We start from the raw sequence: 13,265 nt of genomic DNA on the forward strand, positions 1-13,265 counted from the left end.
TCTATAAGTGTTAAAGGGTCATTTAGCATACGAGAATAATATATTTTTATAATAATACGTACTTTTCACATACGTTTTTAATAATTTTAATTTGTTTTGAAAAAAGGTATTTGTAATGAGATTGTATTTGATAAGAGTTTTATACACTTAAAAAAATGGCTTTTCAAAAAGTTTACCGAATTAGATTCCAATCATGAAAGCCAATATATTCCAAACGCTTTCCCAAACGGTTAGATTATGATAATGGAAGTCAATAGATTCCAACATTTTCCGAACAAAAGGAATATATATAACACTAAAATCAAAGTTGTAATTAAGTCAAGCTTTAAGATTTTAAAATTGGCTCGTTTACGAAGATGTTTATTTGAGTCGAGCTATAAAATGTATGTTTAAGACTGGCTCGTTGAAAGATCGGACAAGCTCGAACTCGTTGAAAATGTTATTCAAGTCACATGCATAATTATTGGAAATTCAGATTGGCCAATTGTTGGAAAAAAAAACTTTTTATATAAAATCCTTTTTTGAATTTTTGTTTTTTTCGTTATATTAATTTGGATCCTTGTCTATTTCTTACCTTTTGAAGTACCCAGATTTGGTGTAACCAGTGATAATTCCATAGGTAGTGTGCGCCAAGTCCAAGACAAGCCTTAAGCATAATTACAAGCAAGCCAAGCCCAATCAAGTTCTCGAGATCCAAACGACAATACCTTATCAGAACTGAATCACTTTATAATGTGAGACCTGTCATAAGATGTGATTTGTCGGGTTTAGTAACTAAGCATCACAGCCAGCCAAATCACTACCCAATAGCAAAGGGACACCTAGTGAGGCTCATAGGAGAGAGAAACATAAGTTTTGTTAGCATAAAGTATGATGTCGGGATCAACTAATTCTTCAAAATTAATTAATATTAATTCTTTAAAGCATCAAGTCTCACGGCGCCGAGAAGAGTGTAGGCTTTGTATGGCCTGCTATGGACAGTCCATATTCCCACGATCCATGGGCCCATTGAACAAAAATCCCTAGTCGGACCACGTAGGGGAACGAGGCCCCTCACATTTGGACATTCAATTGCGACAGAGCTGTTAATCGGACAAAGCCCACAACAAAGCATAGATCATATTGAGTGTTTCCCACTAAGTCCATTATATGTAATTCTTGGATATAATAAGTGTCAAATAAATTATGGGGAGGGAGTAGAAATTCATCACAATTTTCCTTTTTAATGAAAATAGGGTAAATTACTTTTTACCACGAAAAATCAACCAGCTTTGCACACATACCTTTATTATGAATGTCATCCAAATATACTTTTGCACACAAAAATAGTCTAGTTTAGATCACTCATTTCAGGTGATCAAAGCATACAAAGCAAGTTGAAACCTCCAACTTGTACCTGTTTTAGCAACCAATATTGTTTTTAAGATATATCAATTTTTTAGTTAAAATATTGGAGGAAATTAAAAACATCAGCATAAACACCTCTATAGCATGAGATGTTTACATGATTGAGGGATAGAGAGGATGAACGACAGCTACACGAGAAATAGCAAAGGGGCGGAAAGAGGATGAAGGGGTGGAGAGAGGATGAAGAAAAAGAAGAGAAATGAAGGGTTTTAATATATATTAGGTGGACATATTTGTAATTTTTTTCATTCCCGCTCAAAAATAGGTAAATATTACTCCAATTTTTTGTTTAAGCGAAATCGTGCTTTTTGTTTAAATTCGCACTATTTCAAATAAGCACACTCTAGTCAGCTTATCGAAATTACAGATTTTTTCACTATTTCAAAATTTGCGTTTTTAAAATCGCAATTCCAAACAATCCAAAATTGCGATTTAGTTTAAAAACGCAGATTATTTCTCTTAAATCGCACTCCTAAACGAGCTCTTAGACTACTAATACTAATCGGTCACATAATTTGCTGGGTGGGTGGGAAAGCGTAGAGAATAAGATAAAAGTTAAGGAAGATAGCATAACATCTCGTATTTAACCAATTGTTGCTACTACTTGATTAAAATATTGTAATGTTCCTAACAACATTCAAAATTTAGCATAAACACTATTTGTGGTTAAAAAAAGAAAAAAAAAAAAGAGGCATTCATCATTTTTTTTTTCATCTTTTATAATTAATAGAATAGTCAATGTTCTAATTTGGTTATTCTTATTCACGTGTGTATTAACACTCATTATTCTGGAAATGACTTAAAGATGAAATTCTAAAATGGAGAGTCACGCAAACAAGATTTTGATCCTATATTTGTCTATCTTTACTCGGTTTCTCATGCAATAGAATCTCAACCGCCTCAATCTACTTCCTAATATTGTGTGAATGACAAAAAGAAATTCCAACAGACTGCTGTGTGATAATGTTGTACAAATCATAAATAGTAATCCTAACAGTCTCAAGCTTTTTGGTAATGTTGTGCGATATTATGAAATAATAGTAAAATAAAAATAGTTTCTAAGGGGTGACTCAATTGGCTGTGAATCACGTCTTATGAAGCGGAAGTCACTAGTTCGAATTTCCCTTCTCCTTTTTTTGCGTGGACATATCAAAAAAAAAAAAAAATAGTAAAATAAAAATGTATAGTTTATAGCTTTACTTAATAAATAAATAAATAATCAACCTACTTTACCTTTTCTGTTTTGAATTGATAATAGTTTGCGTAATTCAGTTTTCCTTGTAGAATAAATAATATTATAATTAGCATCATTAGCATCATTATCAAATAAGCTAAAATTTATTCCGTGATTGCGACCAGTTCAATTATGGTTAGTTTTCAATCTAACCTAACTATAGTTCGACCGGCCGCTTGCAAAAGTCTGAAAGACGACAACCCAATTTGGCCACGGAGAGAAAATAAATACAAAAAAATAAAATAAAACGAAAGGGCGATGAAACTTGAGACTTGAGAGGGAGAGTTCTGATGATATGGACCACTCCACTCTTGAGAGATTGAAAAACATGCTTCATCTATCTATCTACCAAGAACTGGTAGATTGAAGCTAGGCCACACTTTTTGCATGAGATTTATCCCTTTTTGATATAGAGCAATAATCTACATACCATTTTCAGTGGCTCTGGTGCTGCCATTGCATTCACGTAGTGACACATGATATCCCATCTCGCCAGGACAAAAGAAAAAGCCCTCAAGATTTGTGTCAGTAGCAGAATACCGTTCACAAGTTGTGCGTGCGTGCGTGAGCGAGCATATATCTCTGTGCTACTGAAGCACAGCACTTGAATTAAGTCCACGAGCCACCCAGGCCCTAGTGCTGGAAACTCGAGTCACAGGTACCTGTTTCAACTATAATGGTCACCATTTGAAACCCATTATTAAAAGATTTTTAATTTGTCATTTATGCAAACATTTTACGTACCCAAAAAACAAGTCATTTATGCTAACAAATTGGGTTTTGTTTGGGAGATTTGCGACTGTTAATTGGGTATGTTTTCTCTATTTGGTTTTCAATCTTTTCTTGTCATGTATATGCGCATTTGAGTTAAGCTTCTAAATGGGGTTTGTGGATCCGTGACATTTCTTGGATTGGCTTGTTTCTGGCTCATCTCAACCTTTTAAATTTTCACCTTAGAAACTGATTTACGGGTCACTGTTTCTCTTTTATATTGGGGTGAAATTTGGGAGAAGGTTGCTAGTTCATCATGTTTCCCAAAGGATTAGACTATGAGTCACTGAATGAGAACGTGAAGAAGGCCCAATATGCCGTTAGAGGCGAACTGTATCTTCGAGCTTCTGAGCTTCAGAAAGAAGGCAAGAAGGTATATGTGCTAGCTCTCTTTGGCTATTATTTGGCTGTAACGTTTTGTGTTGTTTTGCACCTTGTTTTAGAGATTTGGTAAGGGCTTCTGTTTATAAGGTTTTTGTTTTGGCGTTTCAGTTTGCAGTAAGCTGGTTATATAGTTTCTAATGGATATATGGGGGTATTAAGTATCTTTGTCTTGGGAGTTACTGATGGAATTGTATTTCTATTTTGAAAACTAATTTGTATTTCTAACATGAAATTGTTTCCGAATATCTGTATTAGGTTTATGCAGCATGCCTGTCAAATTATCAAAACCGTCTATGTGGGTTTAATTGAATTTAGGGTCCCATATGTAATGGCTGTATATGCACTAGAATATTTGTATAGGGGAACTGCAGAAAAGAAAAGTGACAAATAACTCAAAATTACTTTGTCTCGCAGAGTAACTTTAGGACCTTGTATTCTAGCTTTACCATAGTTGTTTACTTACCAAAAAAATAAAAAGAGAGGGATCTTGTATTCTGCGCAAGAGTATGATATACTAGTACTGCTGCTGTCTTAAATGCTACTTTAGTCTTCATAAAGCATGATAAGGTATGGTACCATCTTTGAGGATTAGTTAAAAACCAATGTTCTTCTTTTTAATGCCACTATTCTGATTGTATGTGCTTTTATCGTCTCATTATTCATTTTTATGTTCACAGATTATTTTCACAAATGTTGGTAATCCGCATGCGCTAGGACAAAAGCCGCTGACCTTCCCTCGTCAGGTTCATAACTATTGCTTCATCTTAATTCAGTGTTTACTTCTTTCTCTTTTGATTTCCACTTCTGGTCAAATTGAACCGTTTTGAAATTCTTGCCAGTATAGTTTGTGTTGAACCAATGAATTGCTCTGTTGCAGGTAGTTGCTCTGTGCCAAGCTCCATTTCTACTAGATGATCCAAATGTTGGACTGCTTTTTCCTGCTGATGCAATTGCAAGAGCAAAACATTATCTTTCATTGACTACGGGTGGTCTTGGTATTCTCTTTCACCTGCCTTTTGTGTTTTGTTTTTATAAGAAAATGAATTAACTATCTAAGACAACACTGTACATCACAGTGTGTCTGTGGGAAGTAATCTAATTAATTAAGCAAAGCCTTGCTCAAAAAGTTTTGGCCTGTACCATCATCTCCTTGTCAGCCACATTTTCAGTTGAGCTATCAAAATATTCTTTCTTTCCTAGTATTATTCGCATTTCCCCTTCCCCTCACCTACTGATTTGCATCTTGTTGCTGGTTTAGATGTGCTTCCGTAGTAAACTGCGACAAGATCATATAATCCCCTCATTATATATGTAGGTGCTTACAGCGACTCCCGAGGAATTCCAGGAGTAAGGAAAGAAGTGGCAGAGTTCATTGAAAAGCGTGATGGTTATCCAAGGTACTAAATGCTCCACATGAATCTTTGAACCAGTCTGATTTTTGTTTTGACATGAGTTTTTGATTTTTCGTTTACGAAGTTGTTGACTGGAGGGGTTCATTGTTTGTACTCCATTGACAGTGACCCGGAACTCATATTTCTCACGGATGGTGCAAGCAAAGGTGTGATGCAGATCTTGAATACTATCATCCGTGGTGAAGGGGATGGGGTAATAAATCATTTGATATAATTCTCTATTTATAGTGTCCTCTTTTATCAAACTCGGTTTCTTCTTCCACTTCCTTTTTTCTTTTTCCTTAATTGTTTTTTCTTTTTTGTCTTGTTGGTTACTTTAGGGCTTTTCTCCTTTGCCAATTCTTTCACAAGATAAATTCTTCCATAAATATTTGTGTGTTGGCAGGTTTTGGTTCCGGTCCCCCAATACCCACTTTACTCGGCTGCAATCTCTCTGTTTGGCGGTTCTCTTGTTCCATATTTCCTAGAGGAGACAGCAAATTGGGGCCTTGATATTAATAACCTTCGCAGTTCAGTTGCCGAGGCTCGCTCTAAAGGGATAACTGTTAGTATCCATTTGCTTAGCCTTTTTTGTGAGAGAATTTCATGAATCCAATTGAAACTAAGGTGAAACTTTAGCAGTTAATAAAAATGGATGGACCGTGAGGCCTGAATATGGGTTTACATTTGAATGAGGCAGTAATAAATTGGTTGGTTAACTTCCAATTGCCCATGTTTTACTCATCCAAACCTCACTTGTCTTGGCTGTTTATTTGGAGAATCTTCATTATACTATACATCCATCTGCCTCGAGAAGATTTATCTATTATCTTCTTCCATTTGTACTTAATACTACAATATCTTCTTGTCTTCTGGTATTTGCTTTTCAATAATTATACTGCTTTTCTTTTCTTTCCTGTAATATTTTGTACCGCCAACTAAATCTCTTATATATTGGAATATGATCAGGTAAGAGCAATGGTGATAATAAACCCTGGCAATCCCACCGGTCAGTGTCTTAGTGTAGCTAATTTGAGAGAAATATTGAAGTTCTGTTACCAAGAAAATTTAGCGTTGCTTGGAGATGAGGTTTATCAGCAGAACATATACCAGGATGAACGCCCTTTTATTAGTGCTAAAAAGGTAGATTATTTGTCGTGCTGTTAGATTTATCTCTCTCTAAGTCCTTGCATGGACTCTTAAATTATATTTATACTCTTGTTTCCTATAAATCTGAAAGGTTTTGATGGACATGGGGCCACCCATAAGCAAGGAACTCCATCTTGTCTCTTTCCACACTGTGTCCAAAGGATATTGGGGTGAATGTGGACAGCGGGGTGGATACTTTGAGATGACCAACATTCCTCCAAAGGTTTGTCTCTCTATAACTTGTAGAGACAAAAGATTAGTTTTACATTTATTTCTATTTGAAGTGTTCAAAATCAAAATGCGTTAGAACTGAAAAAGAAAAAAATACAGAAGAGTGTATATTCTGTCCTCTTTTTCCTCCTGGTCAGTCACTAAGGTCCACCTAAACGCAAATTCTTGCACCCATGGTCTTACTTATTTGGCCACTCCCATTCCCTTCGATGGCAGCATTTCTATTAACTCTTCCCCCTTATTGGATCTATCGCTCCACGGTAGCAGATCCCATCTTGTTCTTTCCTAATCCTATCTATCTTTCTAACTATATATATACATCATTAACAGGAAGCTTGAAAAACGATGTTAAGATGTGGTCTAATATTGTTAGTCGGAAAAGACCAATTCATGACATTTACAAACATAAAAACTGCTTCTTCATCATGTTGATTTGACAAGGCAGGCTTCTGACTTATGTGTGATGGAATTCAAGCATATTTATGTTTCTTTGTTTTTTAAATGGTATTTAAGCTACTGATCCTCATTTCCTTTTTTATTTCATGACTTAATGTTGCAGACAGTTGATGAGATCTATAAAGTTGCATCCATATCACTCAGTCCAAATGTCCCTGCACAGATATTTGTGAGTTAAAGCTAAATTTTTCCTGTTGTAGTATTCTGCATCGAACTGGGCTCATCCAGTTCTCTATACAAAAACTACTATCTTAATGAGAAAATTACTTTTCTTCTGTTTACAGATGGGATTGATGGTGAGCCCGCCCAAACCTGGAGATATTTCATATGATCAGTTTGTTAGGGAAAGGTATGGCCACTAAGACTGAAGTTTGTGCCATTTCTCTTGTAAGCCACATGGAAGTGCAACTTGACATCTTTCTGCCTTTTGTGGTCAGTCATGGTCATGATAATAATAATATTGTGTGATCTAATTATTGCCATTAATTTGATGAAGCATTATTATTAATCATTAATAAATCATTTACCTCAAACAAATGATCATCAGATAGAGAAAAAAAAAATTGAAGATTTGATTCTGGATCTTTCTCTTTTCTTTCTCGTAAGTGGGTAAAAAAGAATTGTAAGATATTTTAGATTTGGGTATGTTGATGTTCTTTGTGGTATCAAGAGATGGCCTCTCCCCTGTTCGAGTGGTGAATAATAGTATTTTATGAACCATGAAACCTGCAGCAAAGGAGTTATCGAATCACTAAGGAGAAGAGCAAGGATAATGACTGATGGATTCAATAGCTGCAGAAATGTGGTTTGTAATTTCACAGAAGGTAAACTGTTGGTCTATATATATTATGCATTTTAATGGTTGGTTATTATGTGAGTATTGAGAAAAATTGGCTTTAGGTGCAATGTATTCATTCCCTCAAATACGCTTGCCACCAAGGGCAATAGAGGCTGCCAAAAGGGCTGGAAAAGTTCCTGATGTTCTCTACTGTCTCAAGCTTTTGGAAGCAACTGGCATTTCAACGGTCCCTGGCTCAGGCTTTGGACAGAAAGAAGGGTAACTACTTCTAATTTTTCTGTGTGGGGCTTAGTTTTTCTTTAGCTAGATTCCAAAGGCATCTTCCTTTTCTTTTCTTTTTTAAGGCTAGAATAAAGTCAATCTTCCTATTGCTTTCTTTACAATGCTTCTATTACCATTTCTGTCTAGCTTGTTCCTGGTTATTATTATATTATTTACGCAAATTGGCTAGCCGGCTCTCTACCCTGAAAAACTTTTTCACAGGATAATTATTTTAGGTTTAGCATGTATTTCTGTATTTTTACAGCTCCTTAAATACAAATTAATCTAACTGAATACATTTCCATTATAGGGTCTTCCACCTGAGGACAACCATTTTACCTGCTGAGGAGGACATGCCTGCAATCATGGCAAGTTTCAAGAAATTCAATGACGAGTTTATGGAGCAATATGAAGACTACAGAGGTTACTCGAGGATGTAAAGGATGCTTCCTTATTTCTAAGTTGTATCATAGTTTGTCCTTTGTTTTGGCTTTCACAAGCCCTTTAATGTATACTTCTCAAACTTTATCCCATTCCTCCCTTCCTGGTGGTATATAAACTTCACTCTGTTGAAGATAACTTCCCAGCATCCTTTATCATCTCTCATATGTCAATCTTTCTATGAATCTCATGACCATCGGGCCTCTGTAACTTGCCATAGAAGTCATTGCAACTCTTAACTTAAATCTAAATTTGTGACATGCTATATCAGAAGTTAAATTCATCTAATATTGCCTGGAAATTCCCATATGGGTTCCTTCCTGTGCCCGTTTATGCTGTGTCTTCTTTTACGTGGTTCACGTTAATGGTATCTTGATCAAATTGTATCTCCTTTCATCATTTTTTTTTTTTTTTTTTTTGTGTAAAAAAGGGGAAATAAAACAAAACAATGGGGCCCAATAGACAGTTTTTTTTTTTTTTTTTAGTTTATATCAATATTTATTTATAGATAATATTTGAATTTTTTTTATAAAATAATATCTACTTTGGACTAAAAGGACGTACGCCAAAGGATAACCTAACATTCCTCAATCCATAAGATGGCCACCATGGGAATCATATAAGGGTATGGCATTTTTGGAGGGGCATGAAGCATGGTACAAGTGGTCCCCTAGTTTCGTTAATGCTGTATAGTGGGGTAAGATAATTTAATCTATTAATTATTTATCTTTTTTATTAAATACATGATTATATCTCATTATATAAATTGATTCCATGAGGATATTTTGATGGTTCAATTCAAACCTTTAAAAGTTTGTAATTTTAGAGAAATGCTATGAGTATATATATATATATATATATTTTTATATTTGGCACATCTCATTTTACAAATTAACCATTAGATTTGTGGATTTATATGTGGACTTTACACAAATCAATTGTGAACATCACAAATCTAATGGTTGATCTATTGAATTTGTGAAAAAATATGAATCAAATATGAGAAACTTATTGACCTATAGCATTTATTGTAATTTTATATATTAAACTTTTCTCTTAAATGTTTTTTTCCTTAGAGATTGTAGGGTTTGGAGGCTTTTGATGATCACATGCAGTAGGATTATACAAACCTTAAAACACATGTCCCATACAAATAATAAATGTGACAATATAATGTCATTTTGCTGTGAGATCTAACTTTAGGCACTGCTTTTATTTGTTATTTTTGTGTGAGTGACATTATCTAATGGCAAATCAAGTCCTCCCAATCATTTAGAATACTTTTCATTCTATTTGAGTGCTTTGGCATCTAAGGAATATAGAATATGAGAAAGTGGCTTTTTAAACGTGGAACTCCTTTGTAATTGTAAGCATCAAGGTGAGAGAAAAACTTGTGGTTGTGGTGGTAGACTGATCTCAATCTCACTAGACAATATCTCAATCTCAAAATTTCATTAAAACTAACTATTAGACTATATAAAAATAAGCACTTAGTAGGGGTGGAACCACATTCATCCTCGGAACTAAACTAATAGCCCCCAATTTTTTTTTTAAAAAAAAAAAATCTTTTGAATTTCATGTTTTTTATGAAATAAATCCTCCAAAATTAATACCTTTTAAATTAATTTTTTACCTTCTAAAAAACCTTTTTTTTTTAAAAAAAAAAAAAAAAAAAAGTTTTGACCCACTTGAAATTATAATCCCACTCCTGATTCAGATGGCATAATAAACCACCTCAGTTTCAGAAATCAATTATCAATCCAATACAAAATATTGTAGAAAATATTTTTCTCAAATTTCATTATCCCAAAAAAAAAAAAAAAAAGACGAAGAAGAAAATAGAAATCAAAAGAAAAGAAAAGAAAGAGAGAAGAAGCGGGGTCCAAGAATTTGGCGTGCCAGTCCAAGTCAATCCCCCCAAAATTCACTCCTGCCCGTGGTCAGCTATTTTAACGGGCAGCCTCTCTCGCTCTATCGCTGTCCATTAGTGCTGTTTAGTAATGGGCAAAGGGCAATGCTTATGTCACGGGCTTCCTCGGGTTCTCTTTTTCTCTCTTCATCTGATTGGTATAAACGGAACATTGAATTGAACCTTTTCTTCCAACCCTACTCTACTTTGCCACTCTTTCTTCCTTTTCTCTCTGTCCCCTCCAATTCCAAAGCTTTCGTCAAAACCCTTTTCATCTCCCTCACCCTCATCCTTTCTTCACCGCTTTGCGCTTTCCTTGGGGTTTCATTTTATTCCCTGCGCATAACATAACATAACCCATATTTATTCCCTCCTTTATTATTTTTCTTTATATATTACCTCTGAGGATTTTGCCTGTTCAATTTTGATCAGCCACACAACATGGGGTTCTCCGAGAAGTCACTGCAGGTTGATGGAGGCTTAGAAACGGAAGGGAAAAAATGGGTTATTGCCGGAATCCCCTTACGGGCTCCGTTGAAGCCTATATATGCCAACCCGGCGGAGAAGGAATGGGACGGCACCGGCGAAGCCCAAGAAGAGTGTTCGACGACGCCGACTGGGGAGGAGTCGAGGATTCCAACGAGGTTGACGTGCCCGCCGGCTCCCAGAAAGCGTAAACCTTCTTTCAAGTGTAACTATGGCGGTGTCAGGGAGTTCTTCACTCCTCCGGACTTGGAAACTGTGTTTATGCAGAGGGCTAGCTAACTCGTTGATTGTTGAATTTGGAGGCCTAGCTTTGATCATTTGTTAGAACTAATTAATATGTGATTCTAGTTTGTACCTTTAATTTCTTCCTCTCCCTCTCTCCCTCTCTTTGTTTTCTCTCATGACGCTTATTGTAGCAGGGTAGGAGTTGATGATGTACAGGGTCTTATATATAAAAGAGAAAAAAAAAAAAGAAAAAAAAGTTGGCAATATTTTAGCTTGGCTTATGAGTTGCTTAAAGAAATTTCTTTCTTGAATTCGACTGCCTGTGTGTGTTAAAAAATGACATAGAAGGTGAAGAGAGGGTGATGAACATGATCTGGGTAAAACAAATTTCATTTTGTTGGTTTTCATCTCCTTGAAACTGCTCGTGCTAGTGCGTACGAATGCCGATGCAAGTCAAAATCAAGGCAAGCAGCCAAAAGATGTCAAACGCAAGGAAAGGTAAATCCTTTTCAAATATTGGGTAAGAAGGAGCTGCACGGATGCTACGTAGCTGATTTGACCAAGACAATTCCTGACTTTAACCCTTTAGCCATAGCAGCTAGCTGTACCTTTATGCTCTGCCATCATCTCCTCTTTAGACTTGAGAGATTGGCCACCTCGGACTCTTATCATAGTGGGAAGCTTCTCTGTAATGCTTTCTTCCGTGATTCCTAATAGTAAAAGCACAAACCACATGTGCAAGGAAGATTAGAATCCTATGTCATTTGAATGGTCCTTATTTGCCCACCAAAAACAAAAAAGAAAAGAACCGCCCTTATTTGTCACAATTCTTGTATTGGGTTTGTGTCCAAGATTGACAAGCTGAACTGTCAAGCTTATTTGCAACTTTCAAGCTGAAGTTTTGCAGACCAATAATTGACATTCACTATAGATATATATTTTATTTTTGAAGTGTAATTTTTATAATAGAATATGGAATGTCTATGAGAAAGGAAGAAAACCCATTTGTTTAGAAGTGGATAACCAATAATTATGACGATCAAGGCTAAGGGAAGTTCACCTAATCTCCCGGGTTTAAAGGTGTATTAAAAGAAAGTGCATCGGGATCGGAGCCATGACATGAGGCAATAGTGTTTCAACACGTCCTACAAAGACTGCATATATTTACTTGGCATGTAGTGGGTCGTCATTTTGGATTAAATTAAAATAATATTTAGTTGAATCCCATTATTGGAGACCACATGGAGGAGATCAAAAGTTGTTTGATTTCATACACTGTAGTCTGTATGCATTGTTTCAGGTTTTGTATTCCTCTTATCATATACGGAGACAAGGAAACAAAATTAAAATTTTAATTTATGGTTATGCAAGAAAATGCCAATGGGGACCATGGGGTTCAAAATTGGATTGGATGGTTGTTCTAGAACCACGTTACATTATGCTTTACCTTTGAAAACATAAACTAGAGAAGCTAATTTTGATCGAATAATGTTAGGAACGATTCTTTTATCCTCTTAAAGCTGATGTGGGTTTTAAAATCACTATTAAATTTTTGATGAATCATACTTGAATTTTGATCTAATGGTAATTTTGAAAGCCACATCAACTTTAGAAAGAAAAAAAAGATGGTTCATAGCATTATTCATTTTGATCAGGGCAAAAAAAAAAAAAAAAGTAAAAGGAGTTGTTGGGCATTTATCCGCTCAAGAATTGCGTTGAAAAAATAATAATAATAATAATAATAATGTCTAAAATGCTTTAAAATTATTGCTATTATTTGGTAATAAAAAATAAAAAAAAAAACTTTTAAAAGTTGCAAATTGACCAAAAACGACATGATCATTTTATATCAACCTTTTTATATCAAAATGGATAAATATTAATTTTTTTTAATGGTTTGGATGCCTTACTTTTAACTTTAATTATGTACTTGATGTCCAACATTTTGTCTTTTTTGTGCCTTAATATTTTTTTTATATATAATAAAAAAAATATTGATGATTTTAAATATTTTCCATAATAAAAAGTTCCTTCAATAGGGCCTTCAAATAACATTCAATAACATTAGTGCCTTCATGTATGGTCCATAATCACTACCACTATCACTTGAATTCTCTTGAG

The 13,265-nt window shown here is 34.9% G+C and overlaps 2 protein-coding genes across 2 annotated transcripts; both read left to right on the forward strand.

Annotated features, from left to right (window-relative positions):
- The first annotated feature begins 2,891 nt into the window (after positions 1-2,891).
- On the forward strand, positions 2,892-8,662 carry AOAT2 (alanine-2-oxoglutarate aminotransferase 2). The gene is made up of 14 exons (XM_059589937.2): positions 2,892-3,299; positions 3,655-3,785; positions 4,474-4,539; positions 4,674-4,791; positions 5,112-5,193; positions 5,314-5,401; positions 5,594-5,752; positions 6,157-6,330; positions 6,428-6,559; positions 7,127-7,192; positions 7,308-7,372; positions 7,756-7,847; positions 7,924-8,080; positions 8,394-8,662. The coding sequence occupies exons 2-14, from the start codon at positions 3,669-3,671 to the stop codon at positions 8,521-8,523; spliced, it is 1,446 nt and encodes a 481-aa protein (XP_059445920.2). The 5' UTR covers positions 2,892-3,299; positions 3,655-3,668; the 3' UTR covers positions 8,524-8,662.
- Positions 8,663-10,612: 1,950 nt separating this feature from the next.
- On the forward strand, positions 10,613-11,412 carry LOC132179191 (cyclin-dependent protein kinase inhibitor SMR6-like). The gene has a single exon (XM_059591855.2). It carries the CDS (start codon positions 10,875-10,877, stop codon positions 11,196-11,198), a length of 324 nt encoding a protein of 107 aa, XP_059447838.1. The 5' UTR covers positions 10,613-10,874; the 3' UTR covers positions 11,199-11,412.
- The last annotated feature ends 1,853 nt before the right edge of the window (positions 11,413-13,265 follow it).

Source organism: Corylus avellana, chromosome 4 (assembly GCF_965113065.1).
Source record: "Corylus avellana chromosome 4, dhCorAvel1.hap1.2, whole genome shotgun sequence".
In the NCBI taxonomy this organism is placed as follows: domain Eukaryota; kingdom Viridiplantae; phylum Streptophyta; class Magnoliopsida; order Fagales; family Betulaceae; genus Corylus; species Corylus avellana.